Below are 15622 nucleotides of genomic sequence, written 5' to 3' on the forward strand. Positions count from 1 at the left end.
TTTTTTTTGGGGGGGGGGGGGGGGGGGGTTGAAAGCCCGCTCACCCATCATCGCCGATGAAAGGAGGCTCAGGCGGCGGGCAGTCTTCATCGCGTTAAAGCGGAGGCCAAGGGCTACGGAAAATGGGAGCTCAGACGGATAGCCGCCTTCAACCCCGGCGATGACCGAAGCGGGCGGCTCTCATCCGTCGATTCCCAAACCCTACCGCCGATCGCCGCCGCCTACCGCTCGGATAAGATCAAGTAACTGAGTGAAAAACTATTACCCTAAGCTTATCTTTATAGGCGCGCTCTGTCGTGCTCCCCACTCGAATTGTCCAAAACACCCCTTACGCGTTGCTTGCTACGCTTTTGACCTAGGGTGTTTATGTCATACAAGTCACCCTTTCACCTCCAACAAGATAAGCCCTTTAACCCTCACGTGCTACCAACCCAAACCCTAGTCCTCCATCTCTTCTTCTCCTTCTTCTTCTTCTTCTTCTTCTTCTTCTCTCTCTCTCTCTCTCTCTCTCTCTCTCTCTCTCTCTCTCTCTCTTCGAGTGATATATCTGAAGGTTAGATCTACCAGTTAAATTTCTATCGTTTGTACTAATTGGGAGTTTTGCAGAGTCGTAAGTTTTTCTATTGCATTGTTGATTTGCATGATTCCCTGGTTGTATGAGTGCATTTTTATGTCTCTGAGTGCATTCATGGAAATTTAGGAGAAACTATAAGCGTTCTTGTTAACTATCATTCTTGAATCTAAGATTGGATGGGTATATTTCAGCTGTTAAGTCAAATGATTTTGGAATTGAATTCAGCGATTAGGTGCGTATTGCTAATTCTGTTGTTTGGCATTAGAGCTGGGAGTTTGTCCATAGTTTCATGCTCTTTAGGCTTTATAGACTATAGAGAGTTCAGAAGGTTTTTTGGACGCTAGTCTTGTAAAGATAATAGGCTTTTCTAGTTTAATCCAAAGTTTATTTCTTTCCATCAAATTCGGATTTTCTCTCTGTTCTGTTCACTGCTTTTGTCGTTTTCCAAAGTATAACCTGGCTTTTACCATTCAGGCCATTGAAAATGACTGAGCCTTCAAAGGTCATTCACGTTCGTAATGTGGGCCATGAGATTTCCGAGGTAAAGTATCACAATCTACCTGAATATTACAGAATCATAAATCTGTGTTTTTATTGAGTTTATGTTATTGAAGCAAGCCAGAGTGCCATTACTCCACTCTCTTTGCTCTTGCATGAAAAGTTCTGCAGCTATACTCCTTCATGTAGTGTTAAACCCTTAAAAAAACTGTATATACCTGCTTGGTTGCCTCTTTTAGTTTGATGTTGGGGAATTCTTTTCTAAAAGCCTTCTATGATTTTCTTTGCAGAATGATTTGCTTCAGCTGTTCCAGCCATTTGGAGTTATAACAAAACTTGTGATGCTAAGAGCGAAAAATCAGGTGCTAATTTCACAAATATGTAGGTGTATTATCTTTATCCAAACACAAACCATTTGAAGTGAAAATCTTGTGTTGTGTTTAATTTGTGTGTGTAGGCCCTCCTTCAAATGCAAGACGTTCCTTCAGCTGTAAATGCATTGCAATTTTACACGAATGTTCAACCTAGCATAAGGTGCCTAATATGACATAAGTCTTCTCTTCCTTATGCTTCTTTTATATTTGTATTTTTTTTTGTATGGAGAAGTTTGTCTTTTTACTGTACTTTCTGAACATTCAGACAACACCATATTTTTTGCTGATCTTTATTAACATTATTAAACGAATCACATTTTGATTGTCATCTAGAGGGCGGAATGTTTATATTCAGTTCTCATCACATCAAGAGCTAACAACTATGGACCAGAACACACAGAGCCGAGGCGATGAGGTTAGCAATTTTATCTTCTTTTGAATAAAGAGGCTTCTTGGATAGTTCCTTTGTTGACATAATTCTCATGTTATCATTCAAGTGTATAGAGATCTTGAATTCCATAGTCAATTCTGATAATCAGACAGTTACTTTTTATTAATAGTGGAATTACATGGAAATAATTCAAAACAGCCTTTAATGTCATGTTGAAAACCCTTATTATGTTGTTTGCGTTGAAAATTGCACTATCTTATTTATTTTGTTCATATTTTGTACCATACATTTTTTGGAAACTCCAGTATACATACCTGCTTGAGTTTAATATATACTAAATTAGACTAAACTAGATTTAGTGTTGAGTTAGGAATAGTGAATATAATCTGCATGGTGTACTAATTATCCTTCAAACTTTGTTATTTTAAGGTGGTCAAAACTTTCACGTATTAATTATTCTTGCTGCTGTGGCATATTTAAATTGCCCCCAAAGTTGATAGGTTTTAGATCATGAGTGCCATAGCTAAAAGCATACAAGACTATAGACAATATATGGACATGATAATTTAATTATCATATTATTTTCCTTTATTATTTTTATTAGTTCCTTCTCCTTTTTCCATATGTTCTGTTCTATTCATTCTCTTCTCTTCTCTCCTTCTGTCTCTATGTTGCTCTGCTGTTCGGCTCTCTCTGGACTCTCAGCCTAATCGAATTCTCTTAGTTACAATACATCACATGCTATACCCTATAACTGTGGAAGTGCTGCATCAAGTGTTTTCTCCACATGGATTTGTAGAGAAGATCGTCACATTTCAGAAGTCGGCTGGTCAGCATCTTCAAGTTTTCTCTATATGTTTTAGCTTGTTTTCCACTTTATTGCTAGATTCATATTGAATCTGGTTTTAGAGGAGATCATTCATATACAGCCATACCTATGTATGTCATACTGTAGGCCCTAATTTTATATTTTGCTGTGCTTAGATTGTTTTAGTGGATCTTACTAGGAAAAAAAATTACGCTCTCCTCTCCTAGTATATCTTCAATTACATGGTTGATGTGATGCAAACTGTGTAGGTTTTCAAGCTTTAATTCAATATCAAGCAAACCAAAGTGCTGTATCTGCAAGGAATGCTCTTCAGGTGCTTCTCATAATATATTTGAGCATCTTGAAATGAATGAAAATCCATGCCACTAGTTTGGGAAATGGAAGCTAATAGTTATCTTTCTATTCCTAGGGCCGCAATATTTATGATGGCTGCTGTCAACTGGATATTCAGTTTTCAAAGTAAGTTTGATCCATTTAAGATTTATGCTGCTAGTTAGTGGCAGACCCCTGTTATGGTTCTAGATCCTGTCATCTCTTACCTTGAGGGTGCATTCAAATATAAGAAGGGGTCAATATGCAAGTTTCATAAGAACTGTTATAGCTTCTGGTATATTATATAAGTTGTTAAAAACTTCTGGTATATTAGAGGGTGTTTCATGAAAACTTTATATAACTTTATTATGGTGAATTCAGAAATCTGCTTTTATTCTCCTTGGTTTCCTTCATTCATGAATCATGTTGGAATGGGCACAAGAATGAGGCATTGCCTTCCAATTATTTGTTTCCACTGTATTTGTCATATGCTATGATGAGTATATGATCAATGTATTTTTTCTTTTTTGGTGATTCACAGCCTAGATGAACTACAAGTGAACTATAATAATGACAGATCAAGGTACACTAGTTGAGTTTCATCATGCTTCTTTCATTTTCTTTTTGGCACATAAGAGCATCTTTCCAGTTTAATAGCACTGCTCTAATGTGTTGTATCTTTATAGGGATTTCACCAACCCAAATCTACCATCTGAACAAAAGGGGAAATCATCTCAAGTAATTACTGTACTTTGAATTAGTTTGGCGAAAAATACCCTTATTTATGATCGAAGTAATTTGTAGTATTAAATCACTTTTTCTCGTTTGATGCATAACAGCATGGATATGGAGATGCTGGTGGGATGTATTCCTTACAAGCTCCAGGTGCCCATACTGGTGCTTGCTTTCAGCTTTTATTATTTTTTCTTGAACACTTTTTAATTTGTTTGGTTTTTGGTATGTCTAACTTTGTTCTCTTGTCTGTCTTTCTCCAGTTGGATTTCCTCAGGTGTGTACTTTTCTTCTCTCTTTGGTTAAGAAATTCTGTAACCAAATCTGTATCTGACAAGTTACCTTTCTTTTTCTGTGACATTAATACTGACATCTTGTGTACATTAGCAGTTTGAAATTGCAGATGTCTTAAATGCATTTTTCTTGGCTTTTATGCTTTCATTAACAGATGGGGAACGCTGCTGCCATTGCTGCTGCCTTTCCCGGTGGATTGCCTCCTGGAATAAGTGGGACGAATGACAGATGTACTATTCTTGTTTCTAATCTAAATCCAGATGTAAGTGTCTTTTACCAATATGACATCTGGGCTCTTGCTTTTTTCGGTTTCTCCATCTGACAACCAAATCCTGTTCGATCTATTCTTCCCACCATTTCTTATTGCTATTACGTCCTCCATTTGCAGAGAATAGACGAAGACAAGCTTTTTAACCTTTTCTCAATTTATGGAAACATTGTCAGAATCAAACTACTTCGCAATAAACCTGACCATGCACTGGTTCAGATGGGTGATGGTTTCCAAGCTGAATTAGCCGTGCACTTTCTGAAGGTCTTGTTATATACATAGTATCTTTTTAATGAATATTTTCCTTTTAGGTTGAGCATTTGTTTGACGCTTTGTTTCAATTCTATCTTGGCTTTACAATTACAATTTAGAACGTTTCTTCAAAAAAGAAAAAAATCTCACTTAAAACATTACCAAGGTGTTCATTGAATTTAGCTGCCTGTGGCCTTTATGCTTTTCATTAACACGCTTGCAGGGAGGTATGCTGTTTGGTAAGAAGCTGGAGGTGAACTTCTCAAAGCACCCAAACATTACCACGGGACCAGATACACACGACTATTCCAACTCTAATCTCAATCGTTTCAACCGTAATGCTGCCAAAAACTACCGATACTGTTGCTCCCCTACCAAGATGATCCACCTGTCCACCCTCCCCCAGGACGTGAGCGAGTCAGAGATTGTAACCCACTTGGAGGAGCACGGCACCATTGTCAATAGTAAGCTTTTCGAGATGAATGGCAAGAAGCAGGCTCTCGTTCTTTTTGAAAACGAAGAGCAGGCTACTGAAGCCCTTGTGTGTAAGAATGCCTCTTCCCTCGGTGGATCAACAATTCGGATCTCCTTCTCTCAATTGCAGAACATCTAAGAAGTAGTAATTATTTCTTCATGAAACTGTAATCTAAGGATTTGAAACAGGGGGGTTGGGTTCTTCACTTCTACTCTTGTATTCAAATTGTCATTGTAACTTTAATTTCTGCTACATCTGTACCACCTATCCTCAGCCACAGGAGAGCCATTTGGTAACATTTTGTTTCTCATCCTTTCATCTCTACTTCTGTAAAACCAAAAAAAAAATGAAAAAAAAAAATACCAGTGTACTGTTTGATAATGTTTTTATTTATTTTCTAAAATACCACTGGATTTTTTTCCTTTAATAAAATAGTTTCTTATGGTTAAGATAGCATTTTATGTTGTCTGTTGTGTTGAATATTATAATATATAAATAATGGTAATTTTTAGTTGAGATAAAACGTATAATTGTCCATCTGTCTTTTGTCACATCTCTCCCGACATAAAAATAGACAGAAGTTTAAGAAAATATTGGTGAAATGCTATAGGAATTCATAAGCATATGGGCTAAGCACCTTATACTCAAATGACATGTAGTGACTTTCTTATATGAGAGGTCAAGAGATCGAGTCTCAATGGATGCGAATTGACTATTTGTACTCCAATTGGTTGAAAAAGTATAAATGAACAGATAATACAATGTAATAAGATCAGTTGTATTAAAAAAAAACAAAAAAAAAAAAAAAAACATAAGCATATGCAAAGTAAATCTGTCTATTCAGGGCTAATCTCCGATTAAAAAAGGGAGAGAGCCGGTAGAATAGGATAGGAATGCATTATACAGCTTCTGATGAGATATCACAGCCTGCTAAACATCATCCTACATGGGAACGCTATTAACAAGAGAAGTCAATCCCTCAAACTACACACACACTGGAGTATGAAGCCTATTAACAAGAGAAGTCAATCCCTCAAACTACACACACTCCTATGAAGCCGCCTATGAAGCCGAATGGGATGGATATGTACACAGGTTTAACAGTTGGAGCGCTGATGGCTGAAGCATCTTCTGATCGGATCATCTACCAGACAGAGGGAACGAAAGTTCTGTCATCAGTACCAGAGAGTTGCTTGGTCTCCGGTGAGGCGGCTGATGGAATTGGACGGGGAAGAGGGAGTCGGAATTCTGAGTGTGGATGATGAGATGGCGGTTTCCCTGCTGCTGCAGCCACTGTCATGGTCTCATCTTGTAAGAGCACACAAACGGGTCCTTCTGGTTTTGGTGTGTAGTTGAAGGAGAGATCCCTGTTTGCTGCTAGTGCAAGTAGCTCTTTCTCCTCCAAGCCCTTTGGAGGCCCCAGACCGCATCTATCTGCCCCGTATTTGACGAGTGCATCTTTGAATTTCTTGATCTGTTTCATCGTATAATCACCATTGTTATGAGTCCCAACTAAATATAAAAACTTTACAAGCACAATCACCACTAATTTATTGCCAAAGGAAGCAATGATCAATATTACCCAACTCGCATAGCTGGAGAAATTCTCCATTCTTCTAAAACAAATGGCTAATATTGAAACAAAGGGGAAAACTAGAGAATTGAGATAAGCACAACCTAATAAATTGGATAATAAGGCATATTTACTCCCTAACCATCAAATCAAGAGAAATTGTAGGAAGCAGGACACTTCATCAATGCAATAATGTCCTAAAAAACATGTTTTGAGGAGGCAAGCATTCGAGACAAGTGGAACCAATAATCCAACTAAACACAAAGAATCATATGCATTGCAGGATCAAAACTCAATAATGGAAAACAAAGAAAAGGCACTCAAGAACTGACCGTCGCATTAGTGCAACTGAAGCTACAAACACGACCTTCAGCTCCTCTATAGAAACGGAAAAATGGAAGAACATGTACATTAAGGCTATAACACATGGACTTGTGCTCCTCATAGTTGACCTGCAGAAACTGTATGTCTGGGTTCATCTCCGCCAACTGGCATATCTGCATTTCCAAGCACGAAAACATATCAGATTATTGCAATGGTTCTGGAGCCAACAGACAGCAAAGTCCACCAATCTTGATTTTTTTTTTTTTTTGGTGGGGCACACCAGCCCAAGCTTTAGTGCGATACTCGGGCAGCGCTTAAAAGCTCAGGTAGCAAGCTACCACACAAGCACTTACCCTTAAAAAATTGAGTTAATATCACGTGGATCAATTGACCCACATATCAGATATTAAACTGATAACAACAGATAGGATCTTAGCCAAAAGGCCTAGAAAGGTATGTGCCAATCTTGATTTAAAGTAGGAAAACAATTAGTCTGCACAATTTTAACAAAAAAGGTAATTGGCATACATCATGTAACAACATCAAGAAAAACAGTATTGTACCTTAGGATGGAGGGCTTTGCAGCCACCACAACCAGGGGAAAAGAAATCCACCACCACCAAATTATCAGCGGCATTTGAGAGAGATTCTACGAGGTCTTGAGCACTCACAACCTCTTTCATGTTGGGTTGAAGCCCCTTCTCCCACCATCTTTGAGCTTTCCCAATTCCAATGCTCATCTGCAGATAAACACGCCATGAATCTTAACAACATTCTAATCCACTAAATCAACTTCACTAAACCATAAAATTTTCCATCTCGATCTAACTAACTATGGTTTAATGATTAATTTCAAGCAATTACTTTCTCCACAAATTAAAAGAACCGCACTGATTTGCACTTGAGATTCAAACAACATTTATATTTTAAAACAATCGGAACAGTTTAAAGAGGTTAAAGTTTCAAAAAAAAATTACAAAATTGAAGAGTTAACGGACCTGTGTTCGGCCATTTCCTGGGAAAAGCATGGTTCCGGTTGCTACTCTGCGGCCATAAAAATCGGTGCTCGGTGAATTCGGAGCCCCGCACCAGAGTTTCAGAGACTGAGCATCCGAACACGCGCGGGAGCAAACAAGAGATCCATTTGGGAAAGTACAAACTCGGTGTTGACTATAACGACGCGCCGCCGATTTATGATCGGTACTCGACGGCGAAAACACGACGCCGGCCGCCTTGCTAACTACTTCCGCCATGGATGAATCGTTCGGTGATTTCAAAAACCCGATTTCGAGAAATTTGAAAATTGAGAATTGAAAATTTTAATTGTTTTCCAAGAAAGAAAGCTATAACCCTTCGCCCTTTTCTTGACTTCTTCTTCAATCTTCACTTTATCCTTTTCCTTTTGTCCTTGTTTTGTGAGGGCGCTTTTGACTGGTCGGTTGAATGGTATCCATATCCAACGGCCGCAAATGGTTGCGGACTCGGGCATTCACAAGATCTTTGGCCACGTGTCGCAACAGTAGAGATAGATAGGAGAGTGGATAATGCGAAAAATACGGTTTGGCATTTTAGATAAATGGATAATGTGAATATGTGTTGTCTGGTAGCATGTATTTCAATGACTGTCACGTCTCCACTTAATCTTCACATAATTTTTTTGATTTATCGATCTTCTGCTTATATAGTCGCATATATCCCGGATGAAATGTCTGTTTAACATATTTGTAGGGGTGTTAGCGAACAGAGTTTTCGACAAACTACTCGTGTTCGAGCTCGGTAAGCGTTCGTTTATATTCGTTTGTTAAGGTAAACGAACATTAACAAACAAAATTTAGAGCTCGGTTAATAAACGAACAGAGTCTGAACAGTTGTAAGCTCGTTCGCTAAGTGTTTGCGAACAAGCTTGTTTGTGTTTGGTTAGTAGTGTTCGTGAACAAGCTCGTTTGTGTTCGTTTAGTAATGTTCGCGAACAAGCTCGTTTAATGTTCGTTAAATAATGTTCGCAAACATGTTTACAAACATATAAATTGTTCATGAACATAGATTATTTATTGTTCACGAACAAATTGTGTTCATGAACATGTGCAGGTGTTTGGTTATTAAATGTTCACGAATGTGTTCATGAACGTAAATGAACACGTTCGTGAACGTGTTTGTTAACGTTAACGAACGCTTAACAAACGAACACGAACATAATTTTCAAAAACCTTAACAAACGAACACGAACACGAACACTCCAAAATCCTTAACAAACGAACACGAACAGTCTTCGTTCGTTTATGTTCGGTTCGTTAACCGCCCTACATATTTGAATCGTGTTTTAAACTCCTCGTCTTATCATCTAAGTAGCAAAGACAAAGTCTCTTGAATATACTTTTAGATAACATCAACACCTTTAGAGGCATTTATTTAGTTAAAAGCATCTTCATGTGATTCACATAAATGTTACGTAGTACTAGATATTAAATTTAAAAATTTTCAGTCCGTTAAATTAGCTCAATTGACGATTAATCATAAAAAAAATTATTTTTTTTGTAAATCCATGAAGTGTTCCGAGTCCTGTGCTAGCCTAGTGGATATCAAACTCAAGTTCTCCACTCAAGTTCTCTTGAAATTCTATCCCACAAAGAAAGTTCGCTTACCACTTGAGCTAGAGGAGATGAATATCCCTTGTCTGTAGAGTGTACAGAAAAGAGTGAAAATTTGAAAACTAATGAAACACATCTTGATTTAAGAGGGTCTAAAATTCTTGACAACCCTCTTTTAGTCAAACCATTTTCGAACTATTATCCCAAGCATACCGGGTTTCCCTTGTCAATAAAAGTTTACATATTTAGTGTCCTTAAATTAAAAAAAAAAAAAAAAAGAAGATAATCTTGTATTAACGTCTAATACTTATAAATTTTTTATTTTACAGAATTATATTTAAACCTAAATGGTTTTGTATAACGTAGAAGAAACATATTTGACCATTTATCCTTTCATTAAATACAGCAACTTGAATGAAAATGTTCAATATATCCTTAGAATGAACAGTTAGTTCACCAGAAATGAACATATTTTTACATACGGCATAACACATGATAATAATGTACTAAATCTGTCAATGTTTATCCCCAACCCAAACACAAAACACAAACACTGGACCATAATTTATGAACAAGCTAAGGTTATATATAAAATGTGCAAGGTGTGTTTGTTTAAAAGGCAGGAACCGCTTGTCAGCATGAAGCTTCTTTAACGGACATGGCAGACTTTAGTATTTGTCATCATCTCTGCAACGTATTCACGTGTCTTCATCATTTGGCCGGAAGCTCGCTGGAATCTCCCCCACAAACACCGGCAATCTTCATTCGACTGAATTTACATTCGAAAAAATGCAAACTAAATTCCAAAGCTGCAATTCTCAATAACGCGGAGATTTAAACGCATGGGGTTGGCTCTAATACCAAACTGAAACTCTCAACTAAAAGTCTAAGTTAATAATTGGATTGCACATTTATGTTTATATATCATATGCTCAACAAAATTAACATCAAAACGATGTAACTTAACTCAATAAAAGTTAGCCAAATGCAACAACAGTCGGTCATAACTGCAATGTATACCTGGCATTGAAGTCTTGAAGGCAATGCTCTAAATTTCAGCGAGCTTCTTTTAGAGGAAAAAAGCGAACAGTCTGCAATTCTAATTAGCTAGCTGCGGTAGCAGGATTACGGCCAAACTGAATGACAATGGGCTTGCCTTTAAACACGTATCCATTCACCAGGTTCTGCAGTCATTGTTCACTATAAGCATCACGAAGAGTTCAACACGCACCATACACTGGTTTCGTGATACAAGTACAACAAATTGACAGCCAGCTAAAATATGGATAGGGTTGTAACATCAATCAAATTCTAGTGTTCCAGAGATAATATGGGGTTAGCAAAGATGCAGGTAAAGTGCCTTACTGATAACAGAACTCAGAACCATCCAAACACCATTTTGTCCACATGCTTTGGGTAATATCACAGCTTCTTGCTAATCATCAGCTATTGATATTGTATAAATCACATCTCCTATAGTCCTATTCGCTATGGCCCCCATTTGGAAGGGACCAGTTGGAACCTTATCCCCTATTATGTGAAAAAAAAAAAAAAAAANGGGGGGGGGGGGGGGGGGGGGGGGGGGGGGGGGGGGGGGGGGGGGGGGGGGGGGGGGGGGGGGGGGGGGGGGGGGGGGGGGGGGGGGGTTCTGAACACAGAACACTTGGGTTCTGCACTTCTGCTACTTTCTTTTATATAAGTTTTTAATTCAAATAAACAAAAAATAAATTATTATATTGTGAAATATAAAAAATTACTCCGTGTTATTTATATATTTTTATATAAATATTTTAATACTCATTTACCATTCTCATAATATTGCCACTGCTGTTTTTCCATATACACTTAACCACTCCAATCTCAACATCATTGCTCTAATCACTCCAAAATCACCGCTCTTCAAAAGGGGGTGATAGGATTGCCCTCACTGTTGAAAGATTTTCATGCACACCGCAGGTGATGAAGAACCTTAAGATCTCATGCACACTATCAATTACTAAGCAAAATTAAGTTTGGAAGCGTTGGTCATTTACTCTTCAATATAATTATGGAGTATTACTGTACAAGGAATCTGAAGTTATGCATTTCACGTTTCAAAAACATCAAAATGTATTTGAAACTTCAATAAGCTTATTGTGAAAAATTAGGATCACTAGTAGTAGTTTGTGTTCCCTATGGTACATCATAATTAATTAATTAATTTCACAACAATAGTTGTGTTGCACACAAAACCAAGTTGGTACCATGGATGCAATCTTTAAGAAGTTAATCGCAAATGTAAATAAAATAAGAATAGAAAGAGCATTATATAATACTATGACTTAATACAGATAAGAAAAACAAAATACAACATTAAAATAAATTCAGAAGACATACCAAAGCATTCTGAGCAAGCTCAACTGTTGGAAATGTAATAAAAGCTTGACCCCGCATTCTTCCTTCCTGCAGTAAGCATTTCAAAAGCTCTAAGTCCAGCTTTCTGCTTTCAAGTTTCAATTTTTGGTACACAGCAATGATAGAATGGTTACTAAACTCAGATTCTTAAACTGATTACCCTCTTCTATCCCTATATGTGGTATTCAGTATATCTGTATATTGAACAAATTTCTTCTTCTTTATTTCCCTCAGCAGTTTCATTTTTAAGGTCGCTTTTGTTGCATAATGTTTGCTACTTAGCCTTTGAAGTGTTTTATCATTGTCTGACCTCTAAAGTTAGGTCTTGAATTCTCCCAACTTGCAATTATCTACTCTTTATATATGGGTTCTTCTCTTCAAGAATATATTGGGGTTTGTTGATTTTCTATGTAGCTGCATACTGTTTTACTCTCTCATCTTTTTGAATTCAAAAATAAAATCTCACCTGCATTAACTTCACAGTGAGACTGGACCTAGCAGCATCAATACTTCCAAAGAAGGATCCTGTGGATCATTTCACACATGATATACTGGAAGAAATCACAAGTTTAAATGACAACTTTTTATTTCTTTAGTAGGTACCATTTATGGTTAATGCTAACCAAGAAAAATCAAATCCTTTAGAATAAGCTAGAGCATCTCTACTTACCAAATATGAAATAGAAATCATCAGCAATCACATCTCTAGCCAAGTTTTTGATGTACAACACACGAGAAGGATTTCCAGCAGAATAATTCTGTGCAAAGCATGAAGTGCCAAACCATTAGCCAAAAAATAATAACAAAAATAATCAAGTTGTTTCTATTAGCTCTCCAATAATTGCAGCTGCTTATATGTTATGAAAAATGAAGTGCAAGGCACTACATGAGCTTAACGTGTACAGTAACCAAATATCGCACCTTGAACACCGGAAGTGACAAAATTTCTTCAGGAACCAATTTCCCACTCTTCAATTCTTCGATAGTCAGAACAGGTTTATTATCCAATTTCTCTTCATCTTGCCCATGTCTTTCTCTTGTGCTTTCATCATCCATTGGGTCACATTGAACCTGTTTAGGTGCTATTTTTATCTGCAAACACATTAAATAAATAAACAAACAAACTTATTGCCGCCTCCATATTAAGAGTGGGTGGGAAATGCTGGGGAAAGTGGACTTTAGAATCCATCACAGTGACCTGTAGCACAGGATTCTTCTTTTTTATAATTGGCATTTCTTTTGGAAGCAAAGCAGCAGGTTTCAATCCAACAGACTCATGAGCCACATCCTTGTTCACTCCAGGACCCACGATGGCTTCTCGCTTCATACGCTTTCTTTCAGGGACCCCAACAGTTGGAGTTTCCTAAAATATAAAATTCACAAAATCATGATAATTTCACTGCTCCTATTAATCTATTTATTTTATTTATTTTATTTAAAGTTTATTGAAGAAGATAGAGATTAGGGTAAAAGAAGGGATTAAAGACAGGATTCACAGGAAAAGGGGAAATTAGAGGCAAACTAACCATACAGATTCCAAATGTTATCCAAGGTATGAAAATTGTCTATGTCAATACACCAACCCCCCATTCCCCGACAACAACCTCATGCCCTCTTCCAGAAATCCTTTAGTTTTTTTTTTTTTTTTTTTTTTAAAAAGGAAAATCCTTTAGTTTATAGAATGCTAGTAGCAGAATGGTGTTATAAAAGATAAAACACTTTATCAAAAGAAGAGGGATGCAATGGAGGACAAAATATCATCCTAAATAAAAAAGGAACTGCCTTAAAGGCTTAAACAACTCTTCCAAGCTGGCTAAATACACATTAAAGTTATGATAGTAGAATCTAATTGCTTTGCACCAAAAATAACATAGAAAGATCACTCTATCCCATGAACAATCCAGGAAAGAATTCTGCCTAGTTAATTTTCAACACTAGAAATGGCAATGGCACTAGTTCTTCACCCCCCCCCCCCCTCCTCTTTCAGAGGGATAAGTATCTAATCGTATATTTTGGGAATTTCTCTGTGGTTATCTGCAAATAGTACAAGCACCTGTACCTGACATTTACACAAACTCCAACTGATTTCAGTGGAGCTACACACCCACTTACCAAAGCAACTTGCACTTTAAAACATGAAATACTCTAATACCAGAATGTGACACTACCTCATCTGAAGACTCCATTTCTGATTCACTGCTCGACAGATTTTCCGCTATACTTCCAATATCTGTTGGAGGAGGTGGTGGTGGAGGTGGAGGCTGGAAAGAAGCTGGATTTGGCAGAGGTGGAGTTGGCAATGCTGTCCGGAATGGAGCTGGGATATTCATCTTGTTCATTAAGTGTAAGACCTATAACCCATGTTTTAATCACAAAAAATGAGGTAAAATAAACTAGCCAGATGAATTGATTGACATTGCTGGCAATGTTAAGGAGAAAAAACTCAAGAAATGAGAAAATTCAAAATAGGAAACAGGCATCACCTGTGTATAAAACCGTGGAACAGCAATAAGAGCATTCACAATATTGGTCAAAATATGTCCATCAGGCGGGGGGTATGCATATCTGTTTCCAAAGCAGGTTAGTAAGTGATATATGCAAGCTCCAGTGATGCCCAGTTAGTACCATAATTTAATAAATTTATTTAGTCTACAATTTATATTTCTTCATGAAATTCTCTGGTTTATCTTAAACATGCAAACAGAAGACCTAGCGATGCCAGTACAAGCCTTTTCAATGTGGCCTCCATGGTCACTCTAGTACATGTTTGTGTAGACAAGAAGCGTTTGAAATTGATGTAAAGATGCATAACTTTAGCAGCAAATAAAGCAAGGGACTAGCAGATAGACAAGATGACAGAAAGTTTAGGAGAATTTAAACAGCTAGGTATCTCAACAAAGTAAAGCCCATTAAGTAGTAGAATGTATGCTTACTCAAGGTGGGGAGGGAATGGATAGTCCACACCTAGCCTTTGGGCAATGGGTTCATTACGACGATAGGACTGTGTGCTTCCATCAAGATCTTTGTATGAAGCACCATCTTTGATCAAAGAGATAGACTCTTTTCCAGTCCCAGGTTCACTCTTCCCATGCTTGTCTTCAGCCGTTCGTTTACTAGCTTTTTCAACAGACAATATCTTACCGAGAAACCGTAGGCTGGGAAACAGAAGCATACTCAGTAGTCAGTATGATGATTGATGAAGAATTGAAACCCAACAAAAGAGGGGGTGGTAGGGGGAATAAAAATAAGTACCCATTTAACTGTCTTTGTGCTTGATATGCCAATGCTTCATCCTTGAAATCCACAAATGCACAATTTTTTACACTGGAGAGGATACATGCAGCTCCAGGTCAGTAATCGAAACACACACATATATTAATACTCGCACTGAAAGTTCACGGAAGAATTTTACTAAGTTAACCAATTATTTCCGGAATTTGGAAAACTGATTAGATACGTTTCTACATTTTGAAGCGAACTGGTAAGAAAAACACAAGCAGAACGCCAGCACTTTTGCTCTAATATTGAATAGAGTACACAGACCTTCCATGAGTACAGGGCCGGACTGAGGACGCGCCGTAGTGGGAGAAGAGTCTAGAAAGGGTTTCGGGAGGGATCGCTTCCGGGAGATGCCGAATCAATAGGGTTGCCGCCGCTTCCTCCGTAGCCATTTCTTCGGAGAATCGATCGCCGGTCGCCGACGGGACGGGAGGAGAGAGCAACAATAATGGCGGTTTACGAATC

General features: G+C 37.7%; 3 protein-coding genes and 1 non-coding gene across 7 annotated transcripts; 1 reads left to right on the plus strand and 3 right to left on the minus strand.

Annotated features, from left to right (window-relative positions):
* The first annotated feature begins 410 nt into the window (after positions 1–410).
* Positions 411–5388, plus strand: LOC116030037 (polypyrimidine tract-binding protein homolog 3). Of its 3 annotated transcripts, none has more exons than XM_031272132.1 (15): positions 411–553; positions 1049–1115; positions 1363–1434; positions 1530–1606; positions 1780–1861; positions 2543–2666; positions 2915–2979; positions 3076–3125; positions 3520–3561; positions 3665–3716; positions 3818–3875; positions 3974–3987; positions 4159–4266; positions 4393–4536; positions 4748–5388. In XM_031272132.1, exons 2-15 carry the CDS (start codon positions 1059–1061, stop codon positions 5135–5137), a joined length of 1335 nt encoding a protein of 444 aa, XP_031127992.1. In that variant the 5' UTR covers positions 411–553; positions 1049–1058; the 3' UTR covers positions 5138–5388. The 3 variants fall into 3 exon arrangements, with proteins under 3 accessions (XP_031127992.1, XP_031127994.1, XP_031127993.1); XM_031272134.1 differs by having other exon boundaries at positions 412–553; positions 3818–3863; XM_031272133.1 differs by having other exon boundaries at positions 499–610.
* A 429-nt stretch (positions 5389–5817) lies between these two features.
* Positions 5818–8280, minus strand: LOC116028350 (thioredoxin-like 1-1, chloroplastic). Its single transcript, XM_031270039.1, has 4 exons — positions 7895–8280; positions 7460–7636; positions 6905–7069; positions 5818–6473 (listed from the first exon to the last, which is right to left on the minus strand). The coding sequence occupies exons 1-4, from the start codon at positions 8147–8149 to the stop codon at positions 6144–6146; spliced, it is 927 nt and encodes a 308-aa protein (XP_031125899.1). The 5' UTR covers positions 8150–8280; the 3' UTR covers positions 5818–6143.
* On the minus strand, positions 7166–7353 carry LOC116031106. The gene has a single exon (XR_004100539.1). It is a non-coding gene; the product is annotated as a U2 spliceosomal RNA (small nuclear RNA).
* Positions 8281–9860: 1580 nt separating the features above from the next.
* LOC116028563 (U11/U12 small nuclear ribonucleoprotein 65 kDa protein) lies at positions 9861–15622 on the minus strand. 2 transcript variants are annotated; one of them, XM_031270309.1, is made up of 12 exons: positions 15422–15622; positions 15131–15202; positions 14812–15033; positions 14362–14443; positions 14047–14229; positions 13077–13241; positions 12800–12970; positions 12549–12636; positions 12345–12403; positions 11861–11926; positions 10505–10668; positions 9861–10253 (listed from the first exon to the last, which is right to left on the minus strand). In XM_031270309.1, exons 1-11 carry the CDS (start codon positions 15547–15549, stop codon positions 10588–10590), a joined length of 1317 nt encoding a protein of 438 aa, XP_031126169.1. In that variant the 5' UTR covers positions 15550–15622; the 3' UTR covers positions 9861–10253; positions 10505–10587. The 2 variants fall into 2 exon arrangements, with proteins under 2 accessions (XP_031126169.1, XP_031126170.1); XM_031270310.1 differs by having other exon boundaries at positions 9861–10293.

The sequence above is a fragment of the Ipomoea triloba genome, chromosome 9, assembly GCF_003576645.1.
Source record: "Ipomoea triloba cultivar NCNSP0323 chromosome 9, ASM357664v1".
Lineage (NCBI taxonomy): Eukaryota > Viridiplantae > Streptophyta > Magnoliopsida > Solanales > Convolvulaceae > Ipomoea > Ipomoea triloba.

Coding starts and splice junctions, on each gene's coding strand:
- LOC116028350 (XM_031270039.1), bottom strand. CDS start 8,149: ATGGCGGAAGTAGTTAGCAAGGCGGCCGGCGTCGTGTTTTCGCCGTCG. Junction 7,637..7,894: donor CAGGAAATGGCCGAACACAG/GTCCGTTAACTC, acceptor GTTTATCTGCAG/ATGAGCATTGGAATTGGGAA. Junction 6,474..6,904: donor TCAGTTGCACTAATGCGACG/GTCAGTTCTTGA, acceptor ACGATGAAACAG/ATCAAGAAATTCAAAGATGC.
- LOC116030037 (XM_031272132.1), top strand. CDS start 1,059: ATGACTGAGCCTTCAAAGGTCATTCACGTTCGTAATGTGGGCCATGAG. Junction 3,126..3,519: donor CTGGATATTCAGTTTTCAAA/GTAAGTTTGATC, acceptor GGTGATTCACAG/CCTAGATGAACTACAAGTGA. Junction 4,267..4,392: donor TTTCTAATCTAAATCCAGAT/GTAAGTGTCTTT, acceptor CTCCATTTGCAG/AGAATAGACGAAGACAAGCT.
- LOC116028563 (XM_031270309.1), bottom strand. CDS start 15,549: ATGGCTACGGAGGAAGCGGCGGCAACCCTATTGATTCGGCATCTCCCG. Junction 15,203..15,421: donor CGGCCCTGTACTCATGGAAG/GTCTGTGTACTC, acceptor TATCCTCTCCAG/TGTAAAAAATTGTGCATTTG. Junction 15,034..15,130: donor GCACAAAGACAGTTAAATGG/GTACTTATTTTT, acceptor TCTGTTTCCCAG/CCTACGGTTTCTCGGTAAGA.